General features: G+C 39.0%; 1 protein-coding gene across 1 annotated transcript in view; it reads right to left on the bottom strand.

Annotated features, from left to right (window-relative positions):
* LOC311105109 (START domain-containing protein 10-like) overlaps positions 1-18400 on the bottom strand; it is a gene marked incomplete at its 3' end in the record, with an annotated part of 35874 nt that extends 17474 nt beyond the window's left edge. Inside the window, exon 1 of the mRNA XM_084147128.1 lies at positions 18229-18400. Coding sequence (XP_084003254.1) covers positions 18229-18375 — 147 coding nt within the window. The 5' untranslated portion in view covers positions 18376-18400. The remainder of the gene's footprint in view (positions 1-18228) is intronic.
* Positions 18401-18606: the final 206 nt, after the last annotated feature.

The following is an 18606-nucleotide window of genomic DNA, read 5'->3' as shown; positions in this document are numbered from 1 at the left end:
TAGTGTCCATCATATTAAACTCTATCCAGTATAGTGTCCATCATATTAAACTCTATCCAGTATAGTGTCCATCATATTAAACTCTATCCAGTATAGTGTCCATCATATTAAACTATATCCAGTATAGTGTCCATCATATTAAACTATATCCAGCATTGTGTCCATCATATTAAACTCTATCCAGTATAGTGTCCATCATATTAAACTCTATTCAGTATAGTGTCCATCATATTAAACTATATCCAGTATAGTGTCCATCATATTAAACTCTATCCAGTATAGTGTCCAACATATTAAACTCTATCCAGTATAGTGTCCATCATATTAAACTCTATCCAGTATAGTGTCCATCATAATAAACTCTATCCAGTATAGTGTCCATCATATTAAACACTATCCAGTATAGTGTCCATCATATTAAACTATATCCAGTATAGTGTCCATCATATTAAACTCTATCCAGTATAGTGTCCATCATATTAAACTATATCCAGTATAGTGTCAATCATATTAAACTGGATAAAGCATAGTGTCCATCATATTAAACTATATCCAGTATAGTGTCCATCATATTAAACTATATCCAGTATAGTGTACATCATATTAAACTATATCCAGTATAGTGTCCATCATAATAAACTCTATCCAGTATAGTGTCCATCATATTAAACTATATCCAGTATAGTGTCCATCATATTAAACTATATCCAGTATAGTGTCCATCATATTAAACTCTATCCAGTATAGTGTCCATCATATTAAACTCTATCCAGTATAGTGTCCATCATATTAAACTCTATCCAGTATAGTGTCCATCATATTAAACTCTATCCAGTATAGTGTCCATCATATTAAACTCTATCCAGTATAGTGTCCATCATATTAAACTCTATCCAGTATAGTGTCCATCATATTAAACTATATCCAGTATAGTGTACATCATATTAAACTATATCCAGTATAGTGTCCATCATAATAAACTCTATCCAGTATAGTGTCCATCATATTAAACTATATCCAGTATAGTGTCCATCATATTAAACTATATCCAGTATAGTGTCCATCATATTAAACTCTATCCAGTATAGTGTCCATCATATTAAACTCTATCCAGTATAGTGTCCATCATATTAAACTGGATAAAGCATAGTGTCCATCATATTAAACTCTATCCAGTATAGTGTCCATCATATTAAACTCTATCCAGTATAGTGTCCATCATATTAAACTCTATCCAGTATAGTGTCCATCATATTAAACTATATCCAGCATAGTGTCCATCATATTAAACTCTATCCAGTATAGTTTCCATCATATTAAACTATATCCAGTATAGTGTCCATCATATTAAACTCTATCCAGTATAGTGTCCATCATATTAAACTCTATCCAGTATAGTGTCCATCATATTCAACTCTATCCAGTATAGTGTCCATCATATTCAACTCTATCCAGTATAGTGTTCATCATATTAAACTCTATCCAGTATAGTGTCCATCATATTAAACTCTATCCAGTATAGTGTACATCATATTAAACTCTATCCAGTATAGTGTCCATCATATTAAACTCTATCCAGTATAGTGTCCATCATATTAAACTCTATCCAGTATAGTGTCCATCATATTAAACTCTATCCAGTATAGTGTCCATCATATTAAACTCTATCCAGTATAGTGTCCATCATATTAAACTCTATCCAGTATAGTGTCCATCATATTAAACTATATCCAGTATAGTGTCCATCATATTAAACTCTATCCAGTAGTGTCCATCATATTAAACTCTATCCAGTATAGTGTCCATCATATTAAACTATATACAGCATAGTGTCCATCATAATAAACTCTATCCAGTATAGTGTCCATCATATTAAACTATATCCAGTATAGTGTCCATCATATTAAACTATATCCAGTATAGTGTCCATCATATTAAACTCTATCCAGTATAGTGTCCATCATATTAAACTCTATCCAGTATAGTGTCCATCATATTAAACTCTATCCAGTATAGTGTCCATCATATTAAACTCTATCCAGTATAGTGTCCATCATAATAAACTCTATCCAGTATAGTGTCCATCATATTAAACTCTATCCAGTATAGTGTCCATCATATTAAACTCTATCCAGTATAGTGTCCATCATATTAAACTCTATCCAGTATAGAGTCCATCATATTAAACTCTATCCAGTATAGTGTCCATCATATTAAACTCTATCCAGTATAGTGTCCATCATATTAAACTATATCCAGTATAGTGTCCATCAGGGCGGCAGGTAGCTTAGTGGTTAAGAGCGTTGTGCCAGTAACCGAAAGGTTGCTGGTTCTAATCCCCGAGCCGACTAGGTGAAAAATCTGTCGATGTGCCCTTGAGCAAGGCACTTAACCCTAATTGCTCCTGTAAGTCGCTCTGGATAAGAGCGTCTGCTAAATGACCAATTTATTTATCATATTAAACTCTATCCAGTATAGTTTCCATCATATTAAACTATATCCAGTATAGTGTCCATCATATTAAACTATATCCAGTATAGTGTCCATCATATTAAACTCTATCCAGTATAGTGTACATAATATTAAACTATATCCAGTATAGTGTCCATAATATTAAACTCTATCCAGTATAGTGTCCATCATATTAAACTCTATCCAGTATAGTGTCCATCATATTAAACTCTATCCAGTATAGTGTCCATCATATTAAACTCTATCCAGTATAGTGTCCATCATATTAAACTGGATAAAGCATAGTATCCATCATATTAAACTCTATCCAGTATAGTGTCCATCATATTAAACTATATCCAGTATAGTGTCCATCATATTAAACTATATCCAGCATAGTGTCCATCATATTAAACTCTATCCAGTATAGTGTCCATCATATTAAACTCTATCCAGTATAGTGTCCATCATATTAAACTATATCCAGTATAGTGTCCATCATATTAAACTCTATCCAGTATAGTGTCCATCATATTAAACTCTATCCAGTATAGTGTCCATCATATTAAACTCTATCCAGTATAGTGTCCATCATAATAAACTCTATCCAGTATAGTGCCCATCATATTAAACTATATCCAGTATAGTGTCCATCATATTAAACTATATCCAGTATAGTGTCCATCATATTAAACTCTATCCAGTATAGTGTCCATCATATTAAACTCTATCCAGTATAGTGTACATCATATTAAACTCTATCCAGTATAGTGTCCATCATATTAAACTATATCCAGTATAGTGTCCATCATAATAAACTCTATCCAGTATAGTGTCCATCATATTAAACTATATCCAGTATAGTGTCCATCATATTAAACTCTATCCAGTATAGTGTCCATCATATTAAACTATATCCAGTATAGTGTCCATCATATTAAACTCTATCCAGTATAGTGTCCATCATATTAAACTCTATCCAGTATAGTGTCCATCATATTAAACTCTATCCAGTATAGTGTCCATCATATTAAACTATATCCAGTATAGTGTCCATCATATTAAACTATATCCAGCATTGTGTCCATCATATTAAACTCTATCCAGTATAGTGTCCATCATATTAAACTCTATTCAGTATAGTGTCCATCATATTAAACTATATCCAGTATAGTGTCCATCATATTAAACTCTATCCAGTATAGTGTCCAACATATTAAACTCTATCCAGTATAGTGTCCATCATATTAAACTCTATCCAGTATAGTGTCCATCATAATAAACTCTATCCAGTATAGTGTCCATCATATTAAACACTATCCAGTATAGTGTCCATCATATTAAACTATATCCAGTAAAGTGTCCATCATATTAAACTCTATCCAGTATAGTGTCCATCATATTAAACTCTATCCAGTATAGTGTCCATCATATTAAACTCTATCCAGTATAGTGTCCATCATATTAAACTATATCCAGTATAGTGTCCATCATATTAAACTCTATCCAGTATAGTGTCCATCATATTAAACTCTATCCAGTATAGTGTCCATCATATTAAACTCTATCCAGTATAGTGTCCATCATAATAAACTCTATCCAGTATAGTGCCCATCATATTAAACTATATCCAGTATAGTGTCCATCATATTAAACTATATCCAGTATAGTGTCCATCATATTAAACTCTATCCAGTATAGTGTCCATCATATTAAACTCTATCCAGTATAGTGTACATCATATTAAACTCTATCCAGTATAGTGTCCATCATATTAAACTATATCCAGTATAGTGTCCATCATAATAAACTCTATCCAGTATAGTGTCCATCATATTAAACTATATCCAGTATAGTGTCCATCATATTAAACTCTATCCAGTATAGTGTCCATCATATTAAACTATATCCAGTATAGTGTCCATCATATTAAACTCTATCCAGTATAGTGTCCATCATATTAAACTCTATCCAGTATAGTGTCCATCATATTAAACTCTATCCAGTATAGTGTCCATGATATTAAACTATATCCAGTATAGTGTCCATCATATTAAACTATATCCAGCATTGTGTCCATCATATTAAACTCTATCCAGTATAGTGTCCATCATATTAAACTCTATTCAGTATAGTGTCCATCATATTAAACTATATCCAGTATAGTGTCCATCATATTAAACTCTATCCAGTATAGTGTCCAACATATTAAACTCTATCCAGTATAGTGTCCATCATATTAAACTCTATCCAGTATAGTGTCCATCATAATAAACTCTATCCAGTATAGTGTCCATCATATTAAACACTATCCAGTATAGTGTCCATCATATTAAACTATATCCAGTAAAGTGTCCATCATATTAAACTCTATCCAGTATAGTGTCCATCATATTAAACTCTATCCAGTATAGTGTCCATCATAATAAACTATATCCAGTATAGTGTACATCATATTAAACTCTATCCAGTATAGTGTCCATCATATTAAACTCTATCCAGTATAGTGTCCATCATAATAAACTCTATCCAGTATAGTGCCCATCATATTAAACTCTACCCAGTATAGTGTCCATCATATTAAACTCTATCCAGTATAGTGTCCATCATATTAAACTCTATCCAGTATAGAGTACATCATATTAAACTCTATCCAGTATAGTGTACATCATATTAAACTATATCCAGTATAGTGTCCATCATATTAAACTCTATCCAGTATAGTGTCCATCATATTAAACTCTATCCAGTATAGTGTCCATCATAATAAACTCTATCCAGTATAGTGTCCATCATATTAAACTGGATAAAGCATACTGTCCATCATATTAAACTCTATCCAGTATAGTGTCCATCATATTACACTCTATTCAATATAGTGTCCATCATATTAAACTCTATCCAGCATAGTGTCCATCATATTAAACTCTATCCAGTATAGTGTCCATCATATTAAACTCTATTCAATATAGTGTCCATCATATTAAACTCTATCCAGCATAGTGTCCATCATATTAAACTCTATCCAGTATAGTGTCCATCATATTAAACTCTATTCAATATAGTGTCCATCATATTAAACTCTATCCAGCATAGTGTCCATCATATTAAACTCTATCCAGTATAGTGTCCATAATATTAAACTCTATCCAGCATAGTGTCCATCATATTAAACTCTATCCAGTATAGTGTCCATCATATTAAACTCTATCCAGTATAGTGTCCATCATATTAAACTATATCCAGTATAGTGTCCATCATATTAAACTCTATCCAGTATAGTGTCCATCATATTAAACTATATCCAGTATAGTGTCCATCATATTAAACTATATCAAGTATAGTGTCCATCATATTAAACTCTATCCAGTATAGTGTCCATCATATTAAACTCTATCCAGTATAGTGTCCATCATATTAAACTATATCCAGTATAGTGTCCATCATATTAAACTGGATAAAGCATAGTGTCCATCATATTAAACTCTATCCAGTATAGTGTCCATCATATTAAACTATATCCAGTATAGTGTCCATCCTATTAAACTCTATCCAGTATAGTGTCCATCACATTAAACTCTATCCAGTACAGTGTCCATCATATTAAACTGGATAAAGCATAGTGTCCATCATATTAAACTCTATCCAGTATAGTGTCCATCATATTAAACTATATCCAGTATAGTGTCCATCATATTAAACTCTATCCAGTATAGTGTCCATCATATTAAACTCTATCCAGTACAGTGTCCATCATATTAAACTGGATAAAGCATAGTGTCCATCATATTAAACTCTATCCAGTATAGTGTCCATCATATTAAACTCTATCCAGTAGGCCTAGCTACTAGCCCCCATATCTCTGACGTATCAGTGACTGATAAATATACCGTTCTGCCTGCGCCACAGCAGCAGATGAGATGGGAGCGTGGGATAGCTGGGGGCAAACAGCAGCAGAGTGGGGGGGGGGAGCGTGGGATAGCTGGGGGCCACAGCAGCAGATGGGATAGGAGCGTGGGATAGCTGGGGGCCACAGCAGCAGATGGGATGGGAGCGTGGGATAGCTGGGGGCCACATCAGCAGAGTGGGGGGGGCATGGGATAGCTGGGGGCCACAGCAGCAGATGGGATGGGAGCGTGGGATAGCTGGGGGCCACAGCAGCAGGCCTTCAAGCCTTTCCTTCTGTTTGGGTTTGAGTGTTTTTATGTCAAAGACAAATGTATCTTATCCTATTTGATCAGATATTTTCTAATGATGGTGGCCCCAAGCCTTTCCTTGGGTTTGCGTTTGGGAGAGGAAGGAAGGACTGAGAGTGGTGCCGGTGGTCAGAAGTTTCCCATAACCCTTCCTATGGATACCCTCTTCAATAAGCATTATAAGCGCATTTATAACACCTTATTAGCTGTGCTTAATGCATTATAATGCACAACTTAGTTTGCTTTCCTGGTGCTCTCCATAGCTGTAGTAAATGTGTTTATTTTGGCTCTTCTGTGATCAATGAGCTTTATTCTAATGAAAGTCATCTTCAGGTGGCTCCTAATTCTGCAACATAGGTTATTTGGATTATGTAACAACAATGGCTAATCAAATATTGGACTCTTTGTGAGTAAAGAATTAAGAAAAGACATGTGGAAACTACAGGACAAAGAGATTATACATTCAATTCAATTTGACCCATTGTCATAGAGGTGTAAAGTCCGGGATAGGAACACTGTAAAGAGGGGTTAAGCCTAGCACGGAATAAGGATTCCACTTCCTTCCATTCTAAGTCTTACAGGGTGCCGTTAGTTGATCAGTGACCACAGTGCTGTATAGAATGCTAGGTGCAACACGATCATATAGTGTGCGTTGGGTCAACGTAGCAAACGGCTCCATGTAACTCAATCAGTAGATCGCTGGCGTTGCGTAAATAATTCACCACCACATCCCCCTGTACAACCCCCGTCCAGGCCTGGCTTCAACAGAAGGCCTATTAGCTCCCCGTTTCCACTGTTGTGGTTGGCTCCTTAGGTTAGGTAATGTCCCTCTGAATGGAATGTCGTCAATACCTCTACGCGAATGTTCTATTATTCAGAAGCCAAGAAGTGCATCACTGCCCCGGAAAGATTCATGCATTATAAAGAGAGGTCTGTCTAGCCATCATCTCCTTTTTGTTGACGTTCGTTCTGGGTGTCGAAAAATAATTGTGTCATTCATCCTTCTAAACAATCCATCATTCATACCCTGTTTCTTCTCTTTCCTCTTTATTGACCCCTTCTGGGTTCCCGACGGGGTCAGCTGGAGATCCTGCAGTAAGGGCTGTTACCCTCTTGGCCTGGCAGCAGGGGGGAATCAGGTTTCCTCGTTACTAGCTGCTAGCCATTACTACAGTTTTCCACTGTTAATTTTTCAGGACGTCTCCTGGGTGGACCCAGACTGCCTTTCTTTTCTGACAGAGAGAAACCAGAGGCCTGCTACAGAGGCAAGGTCAGACCATCTAGTGAACATCTAGAATCTTGACTAGAAACTAAGAATGTGATCATATTACTCCAGTGCTAGCCTCTCTACACTGGCTTCCTGTTAAGGCTAGGGCTGATTTCAAGGTTTTACTGCTAACCTACAAAGCATTACATGGGCTTGCTCCTACCTATCTCTCTGATTTGGTCCAGCCGTACATACCTACACGTACGCTACAGTCACAAGACGCAGGCCTCCTTATTGTCCCTAGAATTTCTAAGCAAACAGCTGGAGGCAGGGCTTTCTCCTATAGAGCTCAATATTTATGGAATGGTCTGCCTATCCATGTGAGAGACGCAGACTCGGTCTCGACCTTTAAGTCTTTACTGAAGACTCATCTCTTCAGTAGGTCCTATGATTGAGTGTATTCTGGCCCGGGAGTGTGAAGGTGAATGGCAAGGCACTAGAGCGACGAACCGCCTTTGCTGTCTCTGCCTGGCCGGCTCCCCTCTCTCCACTGGGATTCTCTGCCTCTGACCCTATTACGGGAGCTGAGTCACTGGCGTGATCTTCCTGTCTGGTATTCCGCCCCCTCGGCTCGTGCGGTGGAGGAGATCTTTGTGCGCTATACTCAGCCTTGTCTCAAGGTAGTAAGTTGGTGGTCTGTTGATATCCCTCTAGTGGTGTGGGGGCTGTGCTTTGGCAAGGTGGGTGGGGTTGTATCCTGCCTGGTTGGCCCTGTACGGGGGTATCGTCGGCCGGGGCAACAGTGTCCCCTGACCCCCCCTGACCCCCCCTGACTCAGCCTCCAGTATCTATGCTGCAATAGTCTATGTGCCGGGGGGCTAGGGTCAGTCTGTTATATCTGGTGTTATTCTCCTGTCTTATCTGGTGTCCTGTGTGAATTTAAGTATGCTCCCTCTAATTCTCTCTCCCTCCCCTCCCGGAGGAACCTGAGCCCTAGGACCATGCCTCAGGACTACCTGGCCGGATGACTCCTGGCTGTCCCCAGTCCACCTGGTCGTGTGGCTGCTCCAGTTTCAACTGTTCTGCCTGCGGCTCGGGAACCCTGACGTGCTACCTTGTCCTGGTCTCTCTCTCTCTCTCTCTCTCTCTCTCTCTCTCTCTCTCTGTCTCTCTCTCTCTCTCTCTCTCTCTCTCTCTCTCTCTCTCTCTCTCTCTCTCTCTTTCTCTCTCTCTCTCTCTCTATCTCTCTCTCTCTCTCTCTCTCTCTCTCTCTCTCTCTCTCTCTCTCTCTCTCTCTCTCTCTCTCTCTCTCTCTCTCTCTCTCTCTCTCTCTCTCTCTCCTCGGCTATGAAAAGCCAACTGACATTTACTCCTGAGGTACTGACCTGTTGCACCCTCAACAATCGTACCTAGGACTACAGTATAGCTGCCTTCTACAGAGGCTTGGTCAGACCATCAGTGGGTCAAATAAAAAAACAAATAAAATGTTTTTGTCACATGCGCCGAATACAACAGGTGTAGACCTTACAGTGAAATGCTTATTTACAAGCCCTTAACCAACAATGCAGTTTTAAGACAGAATACCAAAAAAATCACACAAAAAACACTATATAAAATAATACGAAATAAAGTAACAAATAATTAAAGTGCAGCAGTAAAAATAACAATAGCGAGGCTATATACAGGGGGTACCGGGTACCGAGTCAATGTGCGGGGGCACCGGTTAGTCGAGGTAATTGGGGTAATATGTACATGTAGGTAGAGTTATTAAAGTGACTATGCATAGATAATAAACAGAGAGTAGCAGCAGCGTAAAAGTGGGGTGGGGGGGCAATGCATATAGTCTGGGTAGCCATTTGATTAGCTGTTCAGGAGTCTTATGGCTTGGGGGGTAGAAGCTGTTTAGAAGCCTCTTGGACCTAGACTTGGCGCTCCGGTACCACTTGCCGTGTGGTAGCAGAGATCAGAGATAACAGTCTATGACTAGGGTGGCTGGAGTATTTGACAATTTTAAGGGCCTTCCTCTGACACCGCCTGGTATAGAGGTCCTGGATGGCAGGAAGCTTGGCCCCAGTGATGTACTGGGCCGTATGCACTACCCTCTGTAGCGCCTTGCGGTTGGAGGCCGAGCAGTTGCCATACCAGGCAGTGATGCAACCAGTCAGGATGCTCTCGATGGTGCAGCTGTAGAACCTTTTGAGGATCTGAGGACCCATGCCACATCTTTTCAGTCTCCTGAGGGGGAATAGGTTTTGTCGTGCCCTCTTCACGACTGTCTTGGTGTGCTTAGACCATGTTAGTTTGTTGGTGATGTGGACACCAAAGAACTTGAAGCTCTCAACCTGCTCCACTACAGCCTCGTCGATGAGAATGGGGGCGTGCTCAGTCCTCTTCTTTTTCCTGTAGTCCACAATCATCTCCTTTGTCTTGATCACGTTGAGGGATAGGTTGTTGTCCTGGCACCACACGGCCAGGTCTCTGACCTCCTCCCTATAGGCTGTCTCGTCATTGTCGGTGATCAGGCCTACCACTGTTGTGTCATCTGCAAACTGTGTTGTGGTGTTGGAGTCGTGCCTGGCCATGTAGTCATGAGTGAACAGGGAGTACAGGAGGGGACTGAGCATGCACCCCTGAGGGGCCCCCATGTTGAGGATCAGCGTGGCGGATGTGTTGCTACCTACCCTTACCACCTGGAGGCGGCCCGTCAGAAAGTCCAGGATCCAGTTGCAGAGGGAGGTGTTTAGTGCCAGGGTCCTTAGCTTAGTGATGAGCTTTGAGGGCACTATGGTGTTGAATGCTGAGCTGTAGTCAATTAATAGCATTCTCACATAGGTGTTCCTTTTGTCCAGGTGTGAAAGGGCAGTGTGGAGCGCAATAGAGATGGCATCATCTGTGGATCTGTTGGGGCGATATGCAAATTGGAGTGGGTCTAAGGTTTCTGGGATAATGGGGTTGATGTGAGCCATGACCAGCCTTTCAAAGCACTTGGCAACAGAGGTGAGTGCTACGGGTTGGTAGTCATTTAGGCAGGTTATCTAAGTGTTCTTGGGCACAGGGACTATGGTGGTCTGCTTGAAACATGTTGGTATTAAAGACTCAGTCAGGGACAGGTTGAAGGTGTCAGTGAAGACACTTGCCAGTTGGTCAGCGCATGCTCGGAGTACACGTCCTGGTAATCCGTCAGTAATGGTAATGTTGACCTGTTTAAAGGTCTTACTTACATCGGCTACGGAGAGTGTGATCACACAGTCATTCGGAACAGCTGATGCTCTCATGCATGTTTTAGTGTCACTTGCCTCGAAGCGAGCATAGAAGTAATTTAGCTCGTCTGGTAGGCTCGTGTCACTTGGCAGCTCGTGGCTGTGCTTCCCTTTGTAGTCTGTAATAGTTTGCAAGCCCTGCCACATCCGACGAGCGTCGGAGCCGGTGTAGTACGATTCGATCTTAGTCCTGTATTGACACTTTGCCTGTTTGATGGTTCATCGGAGGGCATAGCGGGAATTCTTATAAGCTTCCGGGTTAGAGTCCTGCTCCTTGAAAGCGGCAGCTCTACCCTTTAGCTCAGTGCGGATGTTGCCTGTATTCCATGGCTTCTGGTTGGGGTATGTACGTACAGTCACTGTGGAGACAACATCATCAATGCACTTATTGATGAAGCCAGTGACTGATGTGATGTACTCTTCAATGCCATCGGAAGAATCCCGGAACATATTCCAGTCTGTGCTAGCAAAACAGTCCTGTAGCTTAGCATCTGCTTCACCTGACCACTTTTTTATTGACCGAGTCACTGGTGCTTCTTGCTTTAGTTTTTGCTTGTAAGCAGGAATCAGGAGGATATAATTATGGTCAGATTTTCCAAATGGAGGGCGAGGGAGAGCTTTGTACGCGTCTCTGTGTGTACTGCTATACTGCTGTACTTCTATACTACTATACTGCTATACTGCTATACTACTATACTACTATACTGCTATACTACTATACTACTATACAACTATACTACTATACTGCTATACCGCTGTACTACTATACTACTATACTAATATACTACTATACTGCTATACTGCTATACTACTATACTACTATACTGCTATACTACTATACTACTATACTACTATACTGCTATATTGCTATACTGCTGTACTAGTGTACTGCTATACTACTATACTACTATACTACTGTACTACTGTACTACTATACTACTATACTACTATACTACTATACTGCTATACTGCTGTACTACTATGCTACTATACTAATATACTACTATAATGCTATACTGCTATACTACTATACTACTATACTACTATACTGATATACTGCTATACTGCTGTACTAGTGTACTGCTATACTACTATACTACTATACTACTGTACTACTGTACTACTATACTACTATACTACTATACTACTGTACTACTATACTACTATACTACCATACCACTGTACTACTATACTACCGTACTACTATACTGCTGTACCACTATACTACTATACTACTGTACTACTATACTACTATACTACTATACTACTATACTACTATACTACTGTACTACTGTATTACTATACTACTATACTACTATACTACTGTACTACTGTACTACTGTACTACTATACTACTATACTACTATACTACTATACTACTATACTACTGTACTACTGTACTACTATACTACTATACTACTGTACTACTGTACTACTATACTACTATACTACTATACTACTATATGACTATACTACTATACTACTGTACTACTATACTGCTATACTACTATACCGCTATACTACTATAATACTGTACTACTGTACTACTAAACTACTATACTACTATACTAATATACTACTATACTACTATACTACTATACTACTATACTACTATATTACTATATTACTATACTACTATACTACTATACTACTGTACTACTGCACTACTATACTACTATACTACTACACTACTATACTACTGTACTACTGTACTACTGTACTACTACGCTACTATACTACTATACCGCTATACTGCTATACTACTATACTACTATACTACTATACTAATATACTACTATACTGCTGTACTACTGTACTACTATACTAATATAATAATATACTACCATACTGCTATACTACTATACTACTGTACTACTATACTAATATACTACTATACTTCTATACTTCTATACTACTATACTACTATACTACTATACTACTATACTACTGTACTACTATGCTACTATACTACTATACTGTTGTACTGCTATACTACTATACTACTATACTGCTGTACTGCTATACTACTATACCAGTGTACTACTATACTGCTATGCTACTGTACTACTATACTACTATACTACTGTACTACTATACTACTATACTACTATACTACTATACTGCTGTACTACTATACTGCTATACTAGTGTACTACTATACTGCTATGCTACTGTACTGCTATGCTACTGTATTGCTATGCTACTGTACTGCTATGCTACTATACTACTATACTACTGTACTGCTGTACTACTATACTAGTGTACTACTATACTACTATACTGCTATGCTACTGTACTGCTATGCTACTATACTACTATACTAGTGTACTACTATACTACTGTACTGCTGACCGAGTCACTGGTGCTTCCTGCTTTAGTTTTTGCTTGTAAGCAGGAATCAGGAGGATAGAATTATGGTCAGATTTTCTAAATGGAGGGAGAGGGAGAGCTTTGTATGCGTCTCTGTGAGTGGAGTAAAGGTGGTCTAGAGTTTTTTTCCTCTGGTTGCACATTTAACATGCTGGTAGAAATTAGGTAAAACTGATTTAAATTTCCCTGCATTAAAGTCCCCAGCCACTAGGAGCGCCGCCTCTGGATGTCATACAATAAATCTGGCATAATATCGTCTAGTGTGTTGAGGGTTCTGCTTCTGAATGACTTGTTTGGACCCTACTTTGTTACAGTACTGCTGTACTGCTATACTAATATACTGCTATACTGCTATACTGCTGTGCTGCTATACTGCTATACTGCTATACTACTATACTGCTGTACTTCTATACTGATGTACTGCTATACTACTATACTGCTATACTACTATACTGCTGTACTTCTATACTGCTGTACTGCTATACTACTATACTGCTATACTACTATACTGCTGTACTTCTATACTGCTGTACTGCTATACTGCTGTACTACTATACTACTATACTACTATACTACTGTGCTGCTGTACTGCTATACTACTACACTGCTATACAACTACACTGCTATACTACTATACTACTATACTACTATACTGCTATACTGCTATACTGCTGTACTAGTGTACTACTGTACTACTATGCTACTATACTACTATACCGCTATACTGCTATACTACTATACTACTATACTACTATACTACTATACTACTATACTGCTGTACTACTGTACTACTATACTAATATAATAATATACTACCATACTGCTATACTACTATACTACTGTACTACTATACTGCTGTACTGCTATACTACTATACTGCTATACTACTATACTGCTGTACTGATGTACTGCTATACTACTATACTGCTATACTACTATACTGCTGTACTTCTATACTGCTGTACTGCTATACTACTATACTGCTATACTACTATACTGCTGTACTTCTATACTGCTGTACTGCTATACTGCTGTACTACTATACTACTATACTACTATACTACTGTGCTGCTGTACTGCTATACTACTACACTGCTATACAACTACACTGCTATACTGCTGTACTAATATACTGCTATACTGCTGTACTAATATACTACTATACTACTATACTACTATACTGCTATACCACTATACTAATATACTACCATGCTACTATACTACTATACTACTATACTATTATACTACTATACTACTATACTACTATACTACTGTACTGCTATACAACTATACACTATACTACTATACTACTATACCACTGTACTACTATACCACTATACTACTATACTACTATACTACTATACTACTATACTACTATACTACTATACTACTATACTAATATACTACTATACTACTATACTGCTATACTTCTATACTGCTATACTGCTATACTGCTGTACTGCTATACTACTATAGTACTATACTACTGTACTACTATGCTACTATACTACTATACTGTTGTACTACTATACCGCTATACTACTATAATACTGTACTACTGTACTACTAAACTACTATACTACTATACTAATATACTACTATACTACTATACTACTATACTACTATACTACTATATTACTATATTACTATACTACTATACTACTATACTACTGTACTACTGCACTACTATACTACTATACTACTATACTACTATACTACTGTACTACTGTACTACTGTACTACTACGCTACTATACTACTATACCGCTATACTGCTATACTACTATACTACTATACTACTATACTAATATACTACTATACTGCTGTACTACTGTACTACTATACTAATATAATAATATACTACCATACTACTATACTACTATACTACTATACTACTGTACTACTGTACTACTATACTGCTATACTGCTATACTACTATACTACTATAATATTGTACTGTTATACTACTATACTACTATACTACTGTACTACTATACTCATATACTACTATACTACTATACTACTATACTTCTGTACTGATATACTACTATACTGCTGTACTGCTGTACTACTGTACTACTATACTACTATACTACTGCACTGCTATACTACTATACTACTGTACTATTATACTACTATACTACTGTGCTACTATACTACTATACTACTGTACTACTATACCACTATACTAATGTACTGCTATACTACTATACTGCTGTACTACTGTTCTACTATACTACTATACTACTATACTACTATACTACTATACTAATATACTAATATACTACTATACCACTATACTATTGTACTACTATACTACTATACTGATGTACTACTATACTACTATACTACTATACTACTATACTACTATACTACTATACTACTATACTGCTATACCGCTATACTACTGTACTGCTATACTGCTGTACTGTAGTGCAGAATTAGGAGCCACCTTAATTCCTATCCAATGATGCAATCACAAACCTTCCATGAAAAATGAATTAATCCTCTGGAACTGATGAGGATTTTAGGACATGAGAAGGCTATGTTATTTTACTGCATAATGTTGCTATCCTAAATGATCCTAAATGAAAGGAAACTCTCCTTTTAATCATTTAGGATGATCATCTTCATCATCCTTTATGAGTCCCTTATCCTCTCTCTCTCTCTCTCTCTCTCTCTCTCTCTCTCTCTCTCTCTCTCTCTCTCTCTCTCTCTCTCTCTCCTCCCTAGCTCTCTCTCTCCTCCCTAGCTCTCTCTCTCTTCTCCCTAGCTCTCTCTCTTCTCCCTAACTCTCTCTCTCTCCCTCTCTCTCTCTCTCTCTCTCCCTCTCTCTCTCTCTCCCCCTCTCTCTCCTCCTCCCTAGCGTATCATTATATCATCATAGCCCTATTCACTAAACATCCAATGAGACATGAAACTCTGAGACTGAATAAACAGCTCTCGTATCAACAAGTATTTGCTGCAAAGATGAGAAACCTCTGCAGTTATTTATCTAGTGAGTGGTACAGTATAGGAGAGAGTGTATTAGAGCAGAAATAGCAGTATGGGTAATGGAACGCTCCAGGGGTCTCTAAGGGGGGAGGACAGAAGAGAACCACAGCAGTATGGGTAATGGAATGCTCCAGGGGTCTCTAAGGGGGGAGGACAGAAGAGAACCACAGCAGTATGGGTAATGGAACGCTCCAGGCGTCTCTAAGGGGGGAGGACAGAAGAGAACCACAGCAGTATGGGTAATGGAATGCTCCAGGGGTCTCTAAGGGGGGAGGACAGAAGAGAACCACAGCAGTATGGGTAATGGAATGCTTCAGGGGTCTCTAAGGGGGGAGGACAGAAGAGAACCACAGCAGTATGGGTAATGGAATGCTCCAGGGGTCTCTAAGGGGGGAGGACAGAAGAGAACCACAGCAGTATGGGTAATGGAATGCTTCAGGGGTCTCTAAGGGGGGAGGACAGAAGAGAACCACAGCAGTATGGGTAATGGAATGCTTCAGGGGTCTCTAAGGGGGGAGGACAGAAGAGAACCACAGCAGTATGGGTAATGGAACGCTCCAGGGGTCTCTAAGGGGGGAGGACAGAAGAGAACCACAGCAGTATGGGTAATGGAACGCTCCAGGGGTCTCTAAGGGGGGAGGACAGAAGAGAACCACAGCAGTATGGGTAATGGAATGTTCCAGGGGTCTCTAAGGGGGGAGGACAGAAGAGAACCACAGCAGTATGGGTAATGGAACGCTCCAGGGGTCTCTAAGGGGGGAGGACAGAAGATAACCACAGCAGTATGGGTAATGGAATGCTCCAGGGGTCTCTAAGGGGGGAGGACAGAAGAGAACCACAGCAGTATGGGTAATGGAATGCTTCAGGGGTCTCTAAGGGGGGAGGACAGAAGAGAACCACAGCAGTATGGGTAATGGAACGCTCCAGGGGTCTCTAAGGGGGGAGGACAGAAGATAACCACAGCAGTATGGGTAATGGAACGCTCCAGGGGTCTCTAAGGGGGGAGGACAGAAGAGAACCACAGCAGTATGGGTAATGGAATGTTCCAGTATTTGTCGTCACCTGTAACTAATATGGTTAAGAGACCAGTACATTTTATAATAACGCATGGTTGACTATGTTAACAGTCACCAGTGCATTACAAAGCCTAAACCCTGGTGTACTTAATTACCTACCTAATCAGAAAATATTAACTTTGTATGAACAGGGGAATTACTGAATGCCATGGTATTCAAAAAGGTAAACTTAGCTACCCTAGTCAAAAAAAAAATTTATGCACTCAATAACTGTAAGTCGCTCTGGATAAGAGTGTCTGTTAAATGACTAAAATGTCAAATGTAAAAATGTAGTCTACTCCAGACACAATATCATGAATAAGGCTGTATGCAGGATTTCTTGATGATTATATTGATTTAAACATTAGGATAATTATCATTATCATTCCACACATTAGATTAGAACCTGTTCAGTTATTATTATTTTTGTTGTATCTTTAAGAAGCGCCACAGTAGTCGGGTTTCTCCTGGAAACCCCAAGTTCCACACTTCCAGTCTTCTCTCCTCTCCGCAGTGCAGTGCTTTCCCTTTAAGCACCAGACGCACCAGACGTACCAGAAGGAGCCCCGTGTAGCTCAGTTGGTAGAGCGTGGCGCTTGCAACGCCAAGGTTGTGGGTTCGATTCCCACGGGGGGCTGGTATGAAGAAAGAAAAAAAGACTAACATGTAAGGATGCTGTAGTAGTGACATACTTGCCTTTAGTTTCTGGATAGTTCTGCACTCTTCATCCCTGCACCACACCGTCACGCTTCCCTTGTTGTAGCGCGCTGTCCATCCTTCGTGGTTTTCACATTGTTCCTTGAAAGAGGTAAAGTCAGTATCGTCCGGTATCTGAACTGGCATCTTCTTGTACCCCTCCTTGTGATGTGGTGCAAATGTATCAGTTGGAGACTGACGACAGACAGATTGGTAATCCCCTTTTGCATTAGATGTTCCTTTATCTCTGTTAGCTCCCACTGCAATGCTGAGTTCGATGGTGATGGTAGATATCAGCACAAAGTGCTTTCCAGGGGGGAAACTCAGTAAAAGTTGAAGCCCCAATAACAAGTAGAAGTGAATTTGATGGTAGAGCTA

Source organism: Coregonus lavaretus (genome assembly GCF_964263955.1).
Source record: "Coregonus lavaretus genome assembly, chromosome: 29".
NCBI classification, from domain to species: domain Eukaryota; kingdom Metazoa; phylum Chordata; class Actinopteri; order Salmoniformes; family Salmonidae; genus Coregonus; species Coregonus lavaretus.
The sequence above is the reverse complement of the archived record's forward strand: the minus strand, read 5'-3'. Positions and strand labels throughout refer to the sequence as shown.